The 14,765-nt window shown below is 36.4% G+C and overlaps 1 protein-coding gene across 2 annotated transcripts; it reads right to left on the bottom strand.

Annotated features, from left to right (window-relative positions):
- Nucleotides 1-408: 408 nt before the first annotated feature.
- LOC121125057 (uncharacterized) lies at nucleotides 409-8,922 on the bottom strand. Of its 2 annotated transcripts, none has more exons than XM_040720161.2 (2): nucleotides 8,233-8,922; nucleotides 409-3,836 (listed from the first exon to the last, which is right to left on the bottom strand). In XM_040720161.2, the coding sequence occupies exon 2, from the start codon at nucleotides 3,592-3,594 to the stop codon at nucleotides 622-624; it is 2,973 nt and encodes a 990-aa protein (XP_040576095.1). In that variant the 5' UTR covers nucleotides 3,595-3,836; nucleotides 8,233-8,922; the 3' UTR covers nucleotides 409-621. The 2 variants fall into 2 exon arrangements, with proteins under 2 accessions (XP_040576095.1, XP_071747388.1); XM_071891287.1 differs by lacking the exon at nucleotides 8,233-8,922 and adding an exon at nucleotides 4,001-4,049.
- Between the last annotated feature and the right edge of the window lie 5,843 nt (nucleotides 8,923-14,765).

Below are 14,765 nucleotides of genomic sequence, written 5' to 3'. Positions count from 1 at the left end.
AAATTGCAAACTGATTATTGAATGAGTAATGAGTTTTTAAAAAATATAATTAATTATATGTATGTATATAAATATTTTACTTTGGAATGATCCGTATTTTTATAGTATCTTTTTAAAGGCAGAAAAATCTGTCTATACATATAGAGAAAGAGAAACACGTTAGCCCTCATTGAAGGAATCAAATCCGTGGCCTTGTTGGGCTCTGACTAACGAATGGGATGAATTTGATGGATTTGAGACGTATACTTCTGTGCTTCAAATTATTTATATATAAAACATAAAAATAAATATACACTTTTCGGTTTTTTTAAAAAATATAATAATATAAGAAAGAGCAAATTAACATCACAGATATCTTTGGACTTTTTTTTTTTACATACTTTAAAATTCAAACATGGTTTGCTTTCCTTTCTTCTTCTTCTTAAATTGATGATATTTTCTGAATTAGTGTATGCTGACGAAATGAGGGCATGATGATATACATACATACATATATTAATTATAGGTATCTAATAAATTAATAGTTTAATATAGTTTCTGCTTCCAAAATGGAGTTCATGTATGTAATAAGCTTATCTCAATCATGTGCAATATTCATGAGAGGATGTGACAGTCTCTTATTTATTTATCCGGTGAGTTTTCTGAATTTGGAATAAGACTCGGAGATGTTCCTTGAGGGATCTTTGGTGAGTAGAGAGATGAAGAGGTGATAGATCTAGGTGATCCAATCCCAGAATCGACGGAATGTGGATTGTTGACAACGTTAGTGGTGTTTGTGTTGGCAACAGCAATGACAGGAGCCGCCGTGACACTATTGCTGTTGGGATTGGGATTAACGTTACTGCCGTTACCACCCCCACTACTAGCAAGTCCCATCCCTGATGTGTGCCTTTTATTAGTAGTTGTACTAATAGGGGCGGTCGTAGTCGTGGTTGAGGTTGAAGAAAATGTGGAGGATAAACTCAAGGGAGATTGAAATGAGTCTGATGTGACTACGGCGTTAGCTCCGTTTTCTAGAGAGGGCGAAGAGTTGGATGAGGAAAAGAGTTCATCGACTACGGATTTACTGGAAGTCGATGAGGAGGATGGAGGAGCAGGAAGAAGACTAGATAAGATAGGATGCACTTGGGACTTACTGCTGTTACTATTGCCAACAACACTACTACCACTATTATTGTCTCTAACCTCAGAGCTGGAATCAGAGCTGCTACTCCCAACACTTTTTGTGCCGGAAGTGGAATTGTTGTTAGCACTGGTATTGGCGGTACCATCAGTGCCACTCCCATTGTTGTTACCCTTGTTGCCTTTGTCTGATGAGTCAAGCCCGAGAACACCGTCAATGAGCTCAGTGGAGGATACATCTGGTGCTGGAGGATCTGTCCATGTGTTGGTCGAGTCAGGAATAGAGTTTGAATTTTGGGTCGAGGGAGATGAGGATGAATTTGGACAATTGTTGCTAGTAGGACCGTTGCTAGAAACACTTGCTGACTGATGGTAATCATCTTGGGGCTGTTGTTGTACTTGCTGTTGAGAAAAAATACCAGCCAGCCATTCTGCCAGCCTTTGATAATAGGCTTCTATGGACTCCGAAGCCTTGAAAGCCTCGGACTCCACTTGTTCAGCAATATACGCAGTATTAGAGTCCTCCTGTCCCAAGGCCTTTTGCAAGTTATCCAGTAGACTCTTCCTTATCTCGGAAGCATCATTTTTCCAAGAAGAGTATTCAAAATCAGTCTGAAGAGGTGGTTGCTGTTGTTGTGTAGGAGGTGGAAGTGGCTGTTGAGGATGGTGAGGATGATGGGCTTGGTGATGGTGGGGGTGTAGTGTTTGTGGTTGAGAGTGATTCATTATTGGGAGATCCGCTGATGAATCTGAAAAGGGCTCTTCCCCTGGTAAAAATGTTGGAAACCCGTTCTGCTGTTGTTGCGGTGGAGGCGGCGGAGGAGGAAGTTGCGGCGGAAGTGGAGAGTTCTGCTGCATGGGCGGTCTACTGTAGGGAGATCTCTGTGGCTGGAAATTGTTGGCGGTGGTAGCGTTTCCAGGGTTATTCAGTGAGTACTCGGGATAACGATTTCCAAAGCGATTTCCATTATATTCAAACTGCTGGGATGGTTGCTGTTGATCAAAACGCACATTTCCAGGAGAGTTCATTCTGGGAGATCCATTGGGCGGAGGGATCATGGATCCGTAGTTCATTCTTTGTGAAGGTAGATGCGGCCCTTGACTCTGAAGTGGCAATCCTCCTCCAGTATTAAAGTCTCCTCCTGGACAATTATTATTCATGATGCGTCCTTCATCCAGTACGTTGTAGTTGTTAAAATTCTCAGGAGGATATTGCTGATGCATAAGCATGTTAGGAGGAGTGTTATTATTACCATAGGGTCCAACGTTGTTGTAAGGGGCCATTCTTCTATACATATTACTACCTCCAGGGATCATGTTACTCCCACCCCGGTTGGGTGGAAAGTTGTTTCCAACATTGTTGCTATTTCCACTAGCATTAAATCCTCTAGGATTAATTCCAAATTCATTTGGGAATTGAACATTCATTTGAGGTCTGTTGTTGAAGTCCTGGCGCATCATCATGGGCCTCATTTGTGGTTGTTGCTGAGAGTACATGATTTTGTTTGCACCAACAGTATTGTTGCTGTTGTTTGAGTAGTCCCAATTCATATCATGCTGCTGAGGATATATTCCATTCTGTTGTGGGGTAGGGTGTACAACGCTGCTGTTATTGCCGCTATTAAAGCATGGCAAGGGGTTGTTGTTAATGTTCATGTGTCTCCTAGAGGAAGGATGCGGCTTGTTTGGAGGGTTATTATACATCCCATTGGGCCTCATCATCATGGGTGGCACCAGCTGCTGCTGCTGAGAGGGATCAAATGGAGAGAATTCGAGAGAATCCTTGGGACTCCCGATAGGTGAGGCCAATTGGGGATCAAAGGGAACGGAATGTGGAAGGGGGGGAGGGAATCCACTTTCACTGTTATTATAGAAATTATTGTTGAGATTATTTGCCGGTCCCATCAAGTCCATTTTGTTTGCACCTTTTTTTGGACCTGGCTTATTACTTTGAAGATGAGTCAAGAGTCGATTCACATTTGGATTTGGCTTGATATAGTTCCTCATTTCCTCATTACCCTTGGCTCGGGACGGAGGGCCCGCCTTATTCACAATGTGTTCATCATCATACAAATGATGGTCGTCTTTGGTAAGAGCTCCGCTCACAGGATCTAGAATGGAGTTATTGGAAGGGTTGGAAATTGGCCTCTTTTCTGTTAGTGCTTGTGCTAGGAGAGTCGTAGATCGATTGGGGGCTCGAGGAAGCTCCTGTTCTGAGCAGAGTTCTGAAGAGGAATCGTCTAACTTTGCGTTCTTTGTGATTTCCCCAAAACCAGGAGAGCCCAATGAAGTCGTTTCTTCCTCAAGTTTCCTCTTTTCCGCACCGTTTCGGGACTTTAAGCGTTCCCCTAATGCAGCTTTGGTATTTGTATTCATATTTGGAGTGGGAGGTGGTAATGGAGATGAGTTGCTCCCAGGGGAGCCAAAGCTTTCTAAAAAATCCTCAATTTCTCCAAAGAAATTGTTATCCATTTTTTATGTAGTATTATTTTCAAGCAAAAGTCCTCGCCTTTTTTTTTTTATATATATATACCGCAAATTTAAATTCTTGGTACTAAAAAAAAAAAAAACTTCTTTTGAAAGAAAAGTAAAATCCTTTGGTAGAGATGAGAAATGGGGTTTGAGAATCACAGGACGTGACTGACTTTGAATGAAACTCTGTTCTTAGACTTCAATCATTCCCATCGTTTATAAACATTATTGTGATCAAATATCTGAAAATATGAAAAAAAAAAAGAGTTTTATTAGTGAGAGAGAAAAAACAAAACGATTGAGCAACAGCTTAGCAATATCACATAAACATAGTGTAGAAGAGTATTAGTTGCTAATTTGCAAGGACAACTTGCATTTAAAAGAAAAAACAAAAAACTTGCAGTACATAAAACGTCTAAAATAAATCTTGATTTCCTCCCCCCTCCTTCTGCACTAAATAATATTAACCTCAAAATGCGTCATTTCTGATTGCACAGGACTTAGGCTTGCTAAACGATTGTGATGTGCAGCTTTTTTCTCTCTTAGATACTCTATCAATAATAAAAACATAATATAGTATCATCATTTTGCAATAACTACAGTTTTTTGCAAGTACGCGCGCGTCTCCTGCCTACCCCCCTCCTACTCGTCTCACGTACACATTAATAATGTAAAGGGTTAATACGACGGAGATGTCACCTCAGCTATAGCTGTCTCTCTATATCACGTCAAAGTCGTCCTTATCTCTACTGTATCGCGCAACCTTTCCTCCTTACAAAATAAACACTCTAAAATAAGGCCCAAAAAATCTACGAAATTATAATTCCATCATTGCTCGGAATTATTCATAGCTCCTTCACAAAAGTACATTCAAATACAAGCAATCAACGTTTAGAACACTGATAAGAGAGGAAAAACAGACAAATTGACAGCACACTACAAAGTATGGCGTTCATTTTGTTATTTTAGTTAACCTTTCTTGTGAAATGTGACGAAACAAGACGGGATGGATGAACACTAATCCTTTTGAGCTGACCTTGCATCAGAATCCCCTTTTTTAAATCTATCAATTAGGCTTTATTAAATTATTCAAAAAGCTGTGGGACATGCCCATGAAGGAAAAATAGAGGGATTCTTGGGTCCAGAAGGATTTAGACATTTTAAAGGGTAATTATTTATAGCTCAAAAAGCCCTCAATCGTATGAAACCAATCAACAAACTTATTAGGGGGGAGTAGAAAAATGAACAGCTTACAAGAAATACTAAAGAGTGTAAATTGTTTTATTAGTAAACTAAAGCCTGGTAACTAATTCAAAAACCAAGCTCGAGGTTTGGTTCAGAGTACCTTAGAGGAGTCCATTGTCATTCACTTTAAAAAATTATTTAAACTCCTTAGTTTGTAAGGGAAAAAATATGTATTTTTTGATCATCTTTAGCTTAGTTGACCTTGTACTTTATTATATATATTTTTTTTAGAAATATTATTGTTTATAAAGAAGAGGAAAACGCAATATGCCTGATGATTAAGAAAAAGAAATAATAATGAAAAAGGCAGAAGCTGCGCTTTGGCAGAAATTTATTCTTTTTTTATTACATAAAAAAAGAGGAGAAGAGTGAACATAATATAATCGCAGCACCCACCCGGGCGGGGATATTTTCTCTTCCATTCCCTTCCCTTCCAAAAACACAATAAATAAATTGTGTCTTACTTTTCTTTTAATGGCTTAAAATAATGTTAAATGTAGTACACATAGAGATAGAAAGAGAGGAAAAAAAATGGCAGAACAGGGCAGACAGGATCCCCTTCTTCTCTTTCCTTTTTTCCCTTCCTTCCTTCCTTTTCTCTCCTTCCCTCATTATAATTTTATTATTGCTTTACCACCAAACACTTGTAGAAGTAGTAGTCATATTATTTATTATATGCATAACAATCGAACGAACGCTTCTTTTCGTCGTAGAGAATGAAAGATAAGTACAGCATATTTCATGCCTTTCAAAGTCACTCCTTTCTCTTCCTTCCTTGCCCCCCCCCAACACTCTTTCATGCTTTCTAAGTATGTATACTTTTACTCTAAGGAACTCGACTAGCTATCACTAAAATGAAGAAGGAAAAAAGGGGGGGAAAAGAAAGAGAAAATAAGGAAGGAAAAATGAATTATTTTTTAAGGGCCCCGTAGAATCCGCTATTTCCCTTACAAGTATTATGATTCTTAAAATTAAAATATTTGACAATCACTACTGTTATACAAGGATATTATACAATTATTTCCTTGCATACTTTATATCAATGATAATGTAAGTCCATAATATTAATTAATTAATTAACTATCCAGTCAATCTTCCAAGGAGACGGGGGGCGAAGTGAAAGAAGATAATGTACTTTATATAATACATATATAAAATAGTTTCTTCGTACTTTGATATTCTACTTTTTTCCTGCCTTCCTCAGCGCGCGCATTGACAGAAAATGAATTTCTTTTTTTCTATTAGGGGGAGAAAAGTGGCACGCGCGCGCAGCTTGTCAATGATAATAATATTAAAATAATATGTAACTCGTTGATGTGATGTTGATTTTTTTTTCTTGCGCCTATTAACTACTCTTTTTCGGCTTCTCTGTCGCGTCCAGAGACTCTACTCTACGTAGTAAAGTAGTACTTTATTGCGATAACTTTAACTCAAAGTAAATAAAGGTGGTCTGTGCTTTTAAGCAATTAGCAGCTAGCTTTTTATTTATTACAACTATTCTATGTACAAACCAAATAAGAAATCTCTCTCTTTTCCCTACGAATATACAGAAATAAGGGATGGAACCGGTTCTGGGGGAGGTACAGGGGGGAGGCGACTACTTAGTACATTAAGGGATCGCAAATGCAGGAATCAACTCTGTATCACATCATCACTACTAAGGACGACTTGACTGCATTATTTCGTTTACTAATAGAAATATAATATATAAAAAGATGAAAGGGATAAGTCATCGGGCCTGCCCCGCCTCCATGAAGGTATCAAGGCTATCATCATCATCGTATTATGACAACTCCCCCCACTGATGATGATGTATTTCTCATCAACTTCAGATTATTACAGTTATGTTCTTCTTCATCCACGATAATAAGGGGGCGCAAGGGGTAGTGGTAGGCCTACTACCTGAGAACAGAGCTCTTACCAAGTAGGAAGAAGAAGGGTGGTCTGATGTCGCAATTGTTTCAGTAGTAGTCAGAGGAGAGTCTTCCCTACTTAGAGTGAACAATTTGATCGCACGCTTTTTCTTCTTCTACCAGCAAAGACTCTGGGAGGGAATTATCATCATCATAAAATCCACCATTTTTGTTGGAAATATATAATTATTATTATTTTATACTATTAGTACGTACATTAATTTAAAAATGCTGTACATTGACAAAAATATAATAAAATTACTACTACTTATTTTTCTTCTCTCTCCTTTTTTATCTATTTATTTAGTAATGTGCCTCTTGGAGCAGCTGCAGCTGTTCCTCTCCCTCCTCCTCCTTTTAATCAACAGGTTCTTCTTCTTTTCTTTTTTTTATGTAAAAAATTTCTTTCTAAAATCAATGTACATAATTTTTAAGCTTACGCCCCTTCCTTTTTTCCCACCCTCCAGTAGCACAAACAGCTTCTAAAACAACAGCTTCTCCTTCCTCCTCTTTATATATATATTTCTTGCTTCATCAATAGCAATTCTTCCTTTTTTTCCCTTACTTATTTTTTTTTTAGAAAACGTGGAAAGTTTCTGCCACATTTATTAAGTATATAATATTTTAATGTTTTATCCCTCGTTCTATTTGTTCCTTAAGCCATATTTTTTTGGCGCTAGCCTACGGCTGCTGTTCCAAGGCGCGTGCTTCTGTGATCACACGTCTGCTCTTACATATAAATGATGATATTTGTAACCCGCTTTCTTCCTCATTCCTCCGTTGCGGACTATCACTAAGTGCTCAATTGAAAAGGGGGAAATCCTCATACAGCTACGCTACAAAGATAAGAAACGATGCTGTTCCGGCCTCTTTTGGTGCTCTAAGGGGCTCTTGGGAGGGAGGCAATTATAAAATAGCACATATTCTATCATGAAGGGCATAAATGACCATTTTCCCCTCATCTCCGACTGCTTAATAACTAGAAAATGAATAATTTGGGACAGGGGGCTTCAGTTTCCATCCCATCACTAATAATATATACTATATAGAGTCTCAGAAAATAAGGAAAAGAAAAAAATAACACAATACACGCCCAACATACTTGGATATGTATGTATGTATGTAATCCTTAAAAAAGGGAAGAATAAAAAGCAGGCCCACTTAATAGAATAATAATAAAATAACTACACTTTTCCGTCAAAATAGTTTAGTAGTCAATTATCGTTCAAGGGGGAGGGCGCTAGATTTTTTTTTTATATTGAAAAACATGCTATGATATAAGCTCTCTATAAAGAGGATGATTAATTAAATATATATATTGGTTAATTCTGCACTAATTAATTAGCACTACTTATTTAAGGGGGGGGGATGTCCTAAATAGTTACTAGTAAGCAAATAAATGACTTATGGTCACTTAAGAACATGAGGAAACAAGTTACAATTTGTAAAATATGTATAATATATAAGACAGTTGACTTACATTCAAATTGTGATGCAAATAATGTCGCATGGTCGGTTTTGTTGGTAGCACTGTCGTTTTATTTATATAAATTATCACTAAATAATAAAGTATGTATTAATAGTCAGGATGGAGAAGAGAATTAATGGAATAATTCTTTTGTCAAAAAAAGTTACAAATAAATAATAAACAAAGTAGCACTGTTGTTGGTTGATTTTTTCTTTCTATCTTTGAATCATGATAGAACTATATGAGGGAATACAACTTGGACGACTAGTGAAAGGTCTGATGGTGGTGGTCTTGACGTTAACTATACATTTATTTAATTATATTTAATTCAAGAAGACTCGAAAGACGAGATTCTCTGAGAAAGAGACGTGCTTTTTACAAGTCTCTAATAGTAACTGATTATATTTCATTCTTAATACGAGGAGAACGTGAATATAAGTTTTTTTTTCCAAAGCTGTCAATAGATTCTTTTAAATGTATGTAATGTGTAGAAATATCCAAGCTGCTTTCGAGGGAGCGTTTCTTCTTCTTTCTGCTTCTATTTCATGAACTCCTTTTTTTTTGCATGCTCTATGAGAGTCCGCGTCAAGTGAAGGGAAAGAAGAATCACGCGCAAGCTTTTTACACACTCAACTATTTATTTGTTATTATTCCTAGTGTAATAATTTATTGTCTGATGAAGGAGCAGGCAGTTACTACACTGAAGATAAAAACGAATAAAAATATTCCTCGGATTTCTGTCAAAAAGAAAGATTTTTATATTTATATTTTATAACAAAATAAAATCCGATAATGACATCATCAATATATGTACTTCTATGTATTTACTAGGGATATTCATTACTAGTAGTAGAGTCCAACAAAATAAACCTGTTGAATGACGTTCATTTAAAGTTATATATTAATAAAGGAACATGTTGCTCAAAGATATTTTTTCCTTCCATAATTTCCCCCCTCATGTATTTCCAGATTTTTCTTCTCCTCTTTTTTTTTTTTTTTTTTCACCACGACTCTCTCCCCCCGATATTTTAATATTAATAAGATTACAAGTTATTATTTAAAAAGGAATTACGAAGTGCATTGTTGTACAAATGAAATAAAGAACTTGAAGCTGCGTTTCAAGAATACGGACAAAAATAATAATAAAAATAACAGCAACAGCGTCTCCTCTCCACCTTGTCTTTTTTCTTCTTTCCTTTTAACATGTGAGGTTGTCTTTTAGAAATACATATAATAAAAAAAACCGTTTTATTGCTCAAGTATTGTGAATATGTTACTTATTATAACAACTAACCCTCAATCCTGTTTTTGAACGAAACAGCTTCCTTCTTCTACTCCTTATTAGGTATAGCTATTGGTCTGAGTAAATGAACTCTGAGGTCCAAGTAATTTTACTCCGTGTCTGTACCGGACCGAACAATATTCATGAATATTTCAAAGTAGCTGAACAAGAATGAATTATAACTGGGGGTATTGCAATAGTTTGCCTCTATGTCAACCTTTCTCTTTTTATCACAGAATTGGAGACAGCGACAGCAGATAGTTGAAATTTTATCCTCGCAACCCTTGAATAATAAGGATATAACTTCGATAGGTACAACGAAGGAACGCTTCGTAAAACGAAGAATATATTATTGGATAGATCTCGGCTCATTCGATCACAATTGCTCGAATAACGTAGGATTATACAATCATTGGAGTTTGTATTGTATATTTATTAATGATGTACGAAGAGCTGAATTTTGATGCTCGAGTATTTTGAGATAAAAAACAAACAAGAAAACTCGCAGAATTACGAGTTATACTTGTTATTTGGTTGAACACTCGTTACTTGCTTGAATATTCGTTACTCATTTGAATACACGTTACTAGCTTGAAATCAAGCGTGCGCGTCTAAAACTGAGCACTCCTTTAAATTTTGCGCCATGCACATATTCGAGATTTTATTGAGTTGAAACGGGTTTATATTTCGAAGCAAGGGTCTTTACTAGTTATAAACAAAACTCCAGCAAAATCTAAATGACAACAATAAAACAACAGCCGATAATATGGAAAGACGTCGAGTCGCAATTTTGGAACTTTCCGCGCGGGAAAAACTCCCACTGAAATTGCCAAGGTTCTGAACTGCAGCCTCACCACTGTTTACAGCGTGGTAGCCAAAGGGATTCCTGAGGCGACCACAAGATCTAAGTCAAGGCCTCGAAATTGCAAACTTAAACAATGTACCCTTATAATTCAAACAATTAATGTTCAGAATACTAATTATGGCAAAAGAAGCAGACATATCGACAGCTAACACCAAGACACTCTGCACATTTAGGGGCATCCGCAAGGAATGGGCTGGAGTGGTTGTATCCCCCCGAAATGAAGGAATTTTTGCTTTTTACTAGAAAATTTAAAATTTGAAATAACCTTATAATTTTTTTTTCAAACAATTAAAATTTTTTGAGAATGCAAAGCTATGGATTTAGGATTTTTTTTTCCAAAAAATGTAATATTTAAAATTTGTTCCCCAAAAATTCCTAGGTCACCGGAGCCCATCGACATCTTTGTATACGGCGCAGTTCAGTGACACATCCCATAAATTCTCCGTCAATACAGAATCCGAGCTAATGTGCATGATCCGAGAGGAATTCTGGAATCAAGACCTACTCCCGTTTCCAAGTCGAGTCGAGGGCGGTACAGACGCCAAACCAAGAGAGTTGATATGGAGTAGAATACTTGGTATTTACAATTATCAATTTTAAACTAACGTTTAGTTATTTACCCGTGATTTGCGTATTTTTTAATATGCTCTCTTTCCTCTTGAAACACCAAATATTGACTAATTAAGTGTTAGTTTAGGAGAAAGAGGTCGTATCCTGTACTTTTGAAGTGAATTACAATGATGCGGTGATTGTGTAAATTAGTAAATATTACGGGGTCCCCCCTCCTCTTGATAATTCTTTCACCATGTTATTATTATTAAATACTTGATATTACTTCTCAAAAACCCCACAGAGGATTTTTCTTCACTATAGAATCCTTTTCTTTCTCCCTGCAGCTTTCTTTAATGCTTTATGCGTTATGAATGATGTAGAGTAAAAGTCGAGCAAGGAGGGTGCATATTTTTGATCTACATGTTCATATAATATGTTTTAGGCCATAATAATATATGTTATGTAGGGTTGGTTTGTCTATCAATGTATCAGGCAAGAGAAGGAGTAACTATTATTACGAGTTTAAAGTTTTTATTTACACTTTTAGACACACATGACGTAACAGTTCATCCCAACTCTCTCAAGCAACAGGTGCAGCTACAACTAGATTCCTAACTCCCTTTTTTAATATTATTATTAGGGTGATCCTATTTTAAAAAAAAGAAGAGGTAAACGCTTTGTCCAATCCGCGAGGAAAGGTGTTAATTTTTGTACCGGGTGGTCCATTGAAATCCAAACACTTATAATTTAATAATAAATAAAGGTTGAGTCATTGAAATTAATTCGTATTTCCATATACTATTAAAGGATAAACAATTAATTTCTAAACAGAATAAACTTGAACTATCTAGCTAATGTACAAGTCAAGAAAGTGACGCATCAACTTGATCAACGAATTTACACTCGCTCACTCCAAGCCGTCTTCAGGGCCACCGTCTACTCCGTCAGCATATTCGAAACGTTGGAGAGGAAAAAGGGCTCGTCACAAAGGCCCTGCTGGATCCGGAGGAGTTAAGGAAAACAGCCCAAGCCAATCCCCTCAAGTTCATGGGTGCCCATGCAAGAGATCTCGGGGTTTCGTACCACACTGTCTAGAGAGACATAAAAAAAAAGTGTTTGGAAAGAGCCTTGTAAGGAGGGTGAAAATACCACTTTTGAACTCAACAATGAAAAAACCCATATATAATTCAATATAGCCTTCCTTGACTTTAATAATGGCCTCGATCCATTAGATTCTTGGACACTCCGTCATAGCAGTGATCCTAGAGCTAATCCTGAGTCCTTTTGGAGATGTGGTTCATTGATAAATTGTAGTTATTTTAACATATTTCTCTCTGAAAGAAGAATTCTCGCATTTCTTTGCTGTATTTAAAATGTATAAGTCTTCAAAAATAATTATAATATTTTCTCTACATTATTGCTAATCTAAATGTAGAAGGTTATCCTCTATACAACAGAGATTCATTTTCTCTCCTTGAAATCATCTTGAAGTCTCGCTCCTGCCTTTTCCACGAGAAATTCAAAATCAATTTGTGATATATGTTTAAATACTATAGTTTTATTCAATATGCCTTCATTCACAAACAATAACATCCTCTACAGAACCACACAACAGATTGGGAGTTCTTGACGATAAAGGCCACGTCAATGGCGTACCATACTGTGACAAAAGCAGCTACGAGCGAATCCAAAATTGGATGAGAGATGCGGCAGACATTTCTCTCCAATATACTCAAGCTGCAAAGTAGTCAGGGCAGGAGGAGATCCACATGCAGACAGGCCATAATTCAGCCATAACTTTTTTGCATAAGTTTTGGTTATTCTTGGCTTCATGGTGCAATAAGGGACTCCTTGATGCTGTAGGCAGTCTAGAAGTAGATGCCAATGCTCTCTCTAGCCTTCTCAGCTGAGGAGATCACACACGTGTTGTCTTTTTGTTGTTTCTCCGATATTTTACACATAGATAGATGTGATAAAAACCAAACTTGTTTGTTTCTTTTAGCTGTCGTTTGGATGCCTCATCACGTTGTAATTAAAAATAAGGGGTAAAAAAATGAAACTAAATGCAACTGCAAGTTTTGGGTCTCCACTCATATTTACCCGGGTATCTTTTTTTTACCCATCACTACCGAGGTGTAATTTTGAACAAAATTACACCGTACCAAAACCGTTTAGGTATGTGTAGTTAAATATTTTAAGTATATATTTATATATAAAATGTTTATCGTCGAATTTTGCATAATTATGTGAAAAATGGTGAAAAAACTGCCAAAACCAATGGATTCCCCTGATGACGTCACCATGGTATAATTTGGCACAAATCCGGCGCCGGTGGTACTTATATACAATTTATTTTGACTTAGCAAACAAAGCAGTCGAAAGTTTTTTGTGACGTAATCATATGTCTTAAAAAATCCACGAGAAATGTTAATGAGTACGTCATAAACATTTATAAATCGGGGTATGTTTTACAAATTTGCCTCACGTCATTTACCTCATTCATAAGCCTCTATAAACTCTTTCCAATTGCCGGTATCATTTATTCTCGAGTCTTTAGGTAAACTTAGGACAATAAGGCATAGTTCTACTTTGCTCGATGCCCCACAAAAATATCATTTATTGCCATTGGAGTGGGAAGGAGATAAATCTCGAGTTATTACGACAATTTGCCCCTTGGGGATCTTAAAAGAAGATGGAAGTACTCATTATCAGTGGGGAAGGGGGTCCAAAGTGTCAATTGTCTCAATAAGTCGTAAATGTCGAGGACTATTCTTCTCCTACCTCGCTCTGCAAAGTTATTTTCTTAGTGTTAAAAGTTTGAGATAATTGAATTTAACCCTTTCCCCTGGGACTGTCTCTAATTTCAAGATAGGTGGGTAAAATATGATATGGATATACATTTGTAAGCTATACCAATAAATGGTTTGTGTCCTGTTCCCTCATTCATCTCTATGGATCCCAGAACTAATTGAAAAAGTGAAGGGCCCGTTTAATAAAAATTACATGAAATATTGATGAAAATATAAAAACACACAATTTTCATTGTTGTTGTATTTCAAAAAGGGGCTGGACCCCTTATTTCTACTATTTCGGAGTCTATTCTCATAACGTATCTGTAACTTATTTTCATTAGTGCAAATTTACGTAGATTATTTGTAATGCAATATATTGTTACACATTATTTGCCACTACAAAAAGACCCGGTATTTACTTTGTTAGAACAAAATTACTAGAAGTAGGCCCATTTTAGTGTGAGTAGGACCTAGAGCAAAGATATATGTGCAGCCCACTACTCTTTTCTTTATCTTAAATGTATTTAAAAAACAAAAAAAATCTCAAATATTTAAAAAAAAGAAAAATAATTTGTAATTCTCATTTCTTATTTCAAAAATAGTTTTTCAATAAAAATTTATCAATTTATAAAAATTATACTCTTTAGAGAGTCCCTATTTGTTATATTTGAGTGCAAGGCCGAGAATATGGATTATTTCAGATTACCCATTATAGATTACAGACATACCATGTATTGCACAAGCTCTGAGACAATATTTAAAACTTCATAACTCAGCGTTTACTACAACATTTTGATTCTTTTGTCCTTGTACAGAGAGCACAGAGTCTCTTCCTTCTGTTTGCGTTAAATTATAAATATGAGTGTTCGTTATCATGTCGTAAGAACAACGAAGAGGCAGGATTGCGACCTTGCCTCCGGCCGAAATGTCTCCAAAAAGAGTAATTGTGGCAAAATATGGTTTACCGGCAAGTATTTACCGTATTAAGAAGTGCTTATATAAGGATGAGAACACTTCAGAAGTGGTGGTCCAGTAAAAATTCACTACGGAAGCT

The sequence above is a fragment of the Lepeophtheirus salmonis genome, chromosome 10 (assembly GCF_016086655.4).
Source record: "Lepeophtheirus salmonis chromosome 10, UVic_Lsal_1.4, whole genome shotgun sequence".
NCBI classification, from domain to species: domain Eukaryota; kingdom Metazoa; phylum Arthropoda; class Copepoda; order Siphonostomatoida; family Caligidae; genus Lepeophtheirus; species Lepeophtheirus salmonis.
Note: the sequence above shows the minus strand (reverse complement) of the source record. Positions and strands in the feature narration are given on the sequence as shown.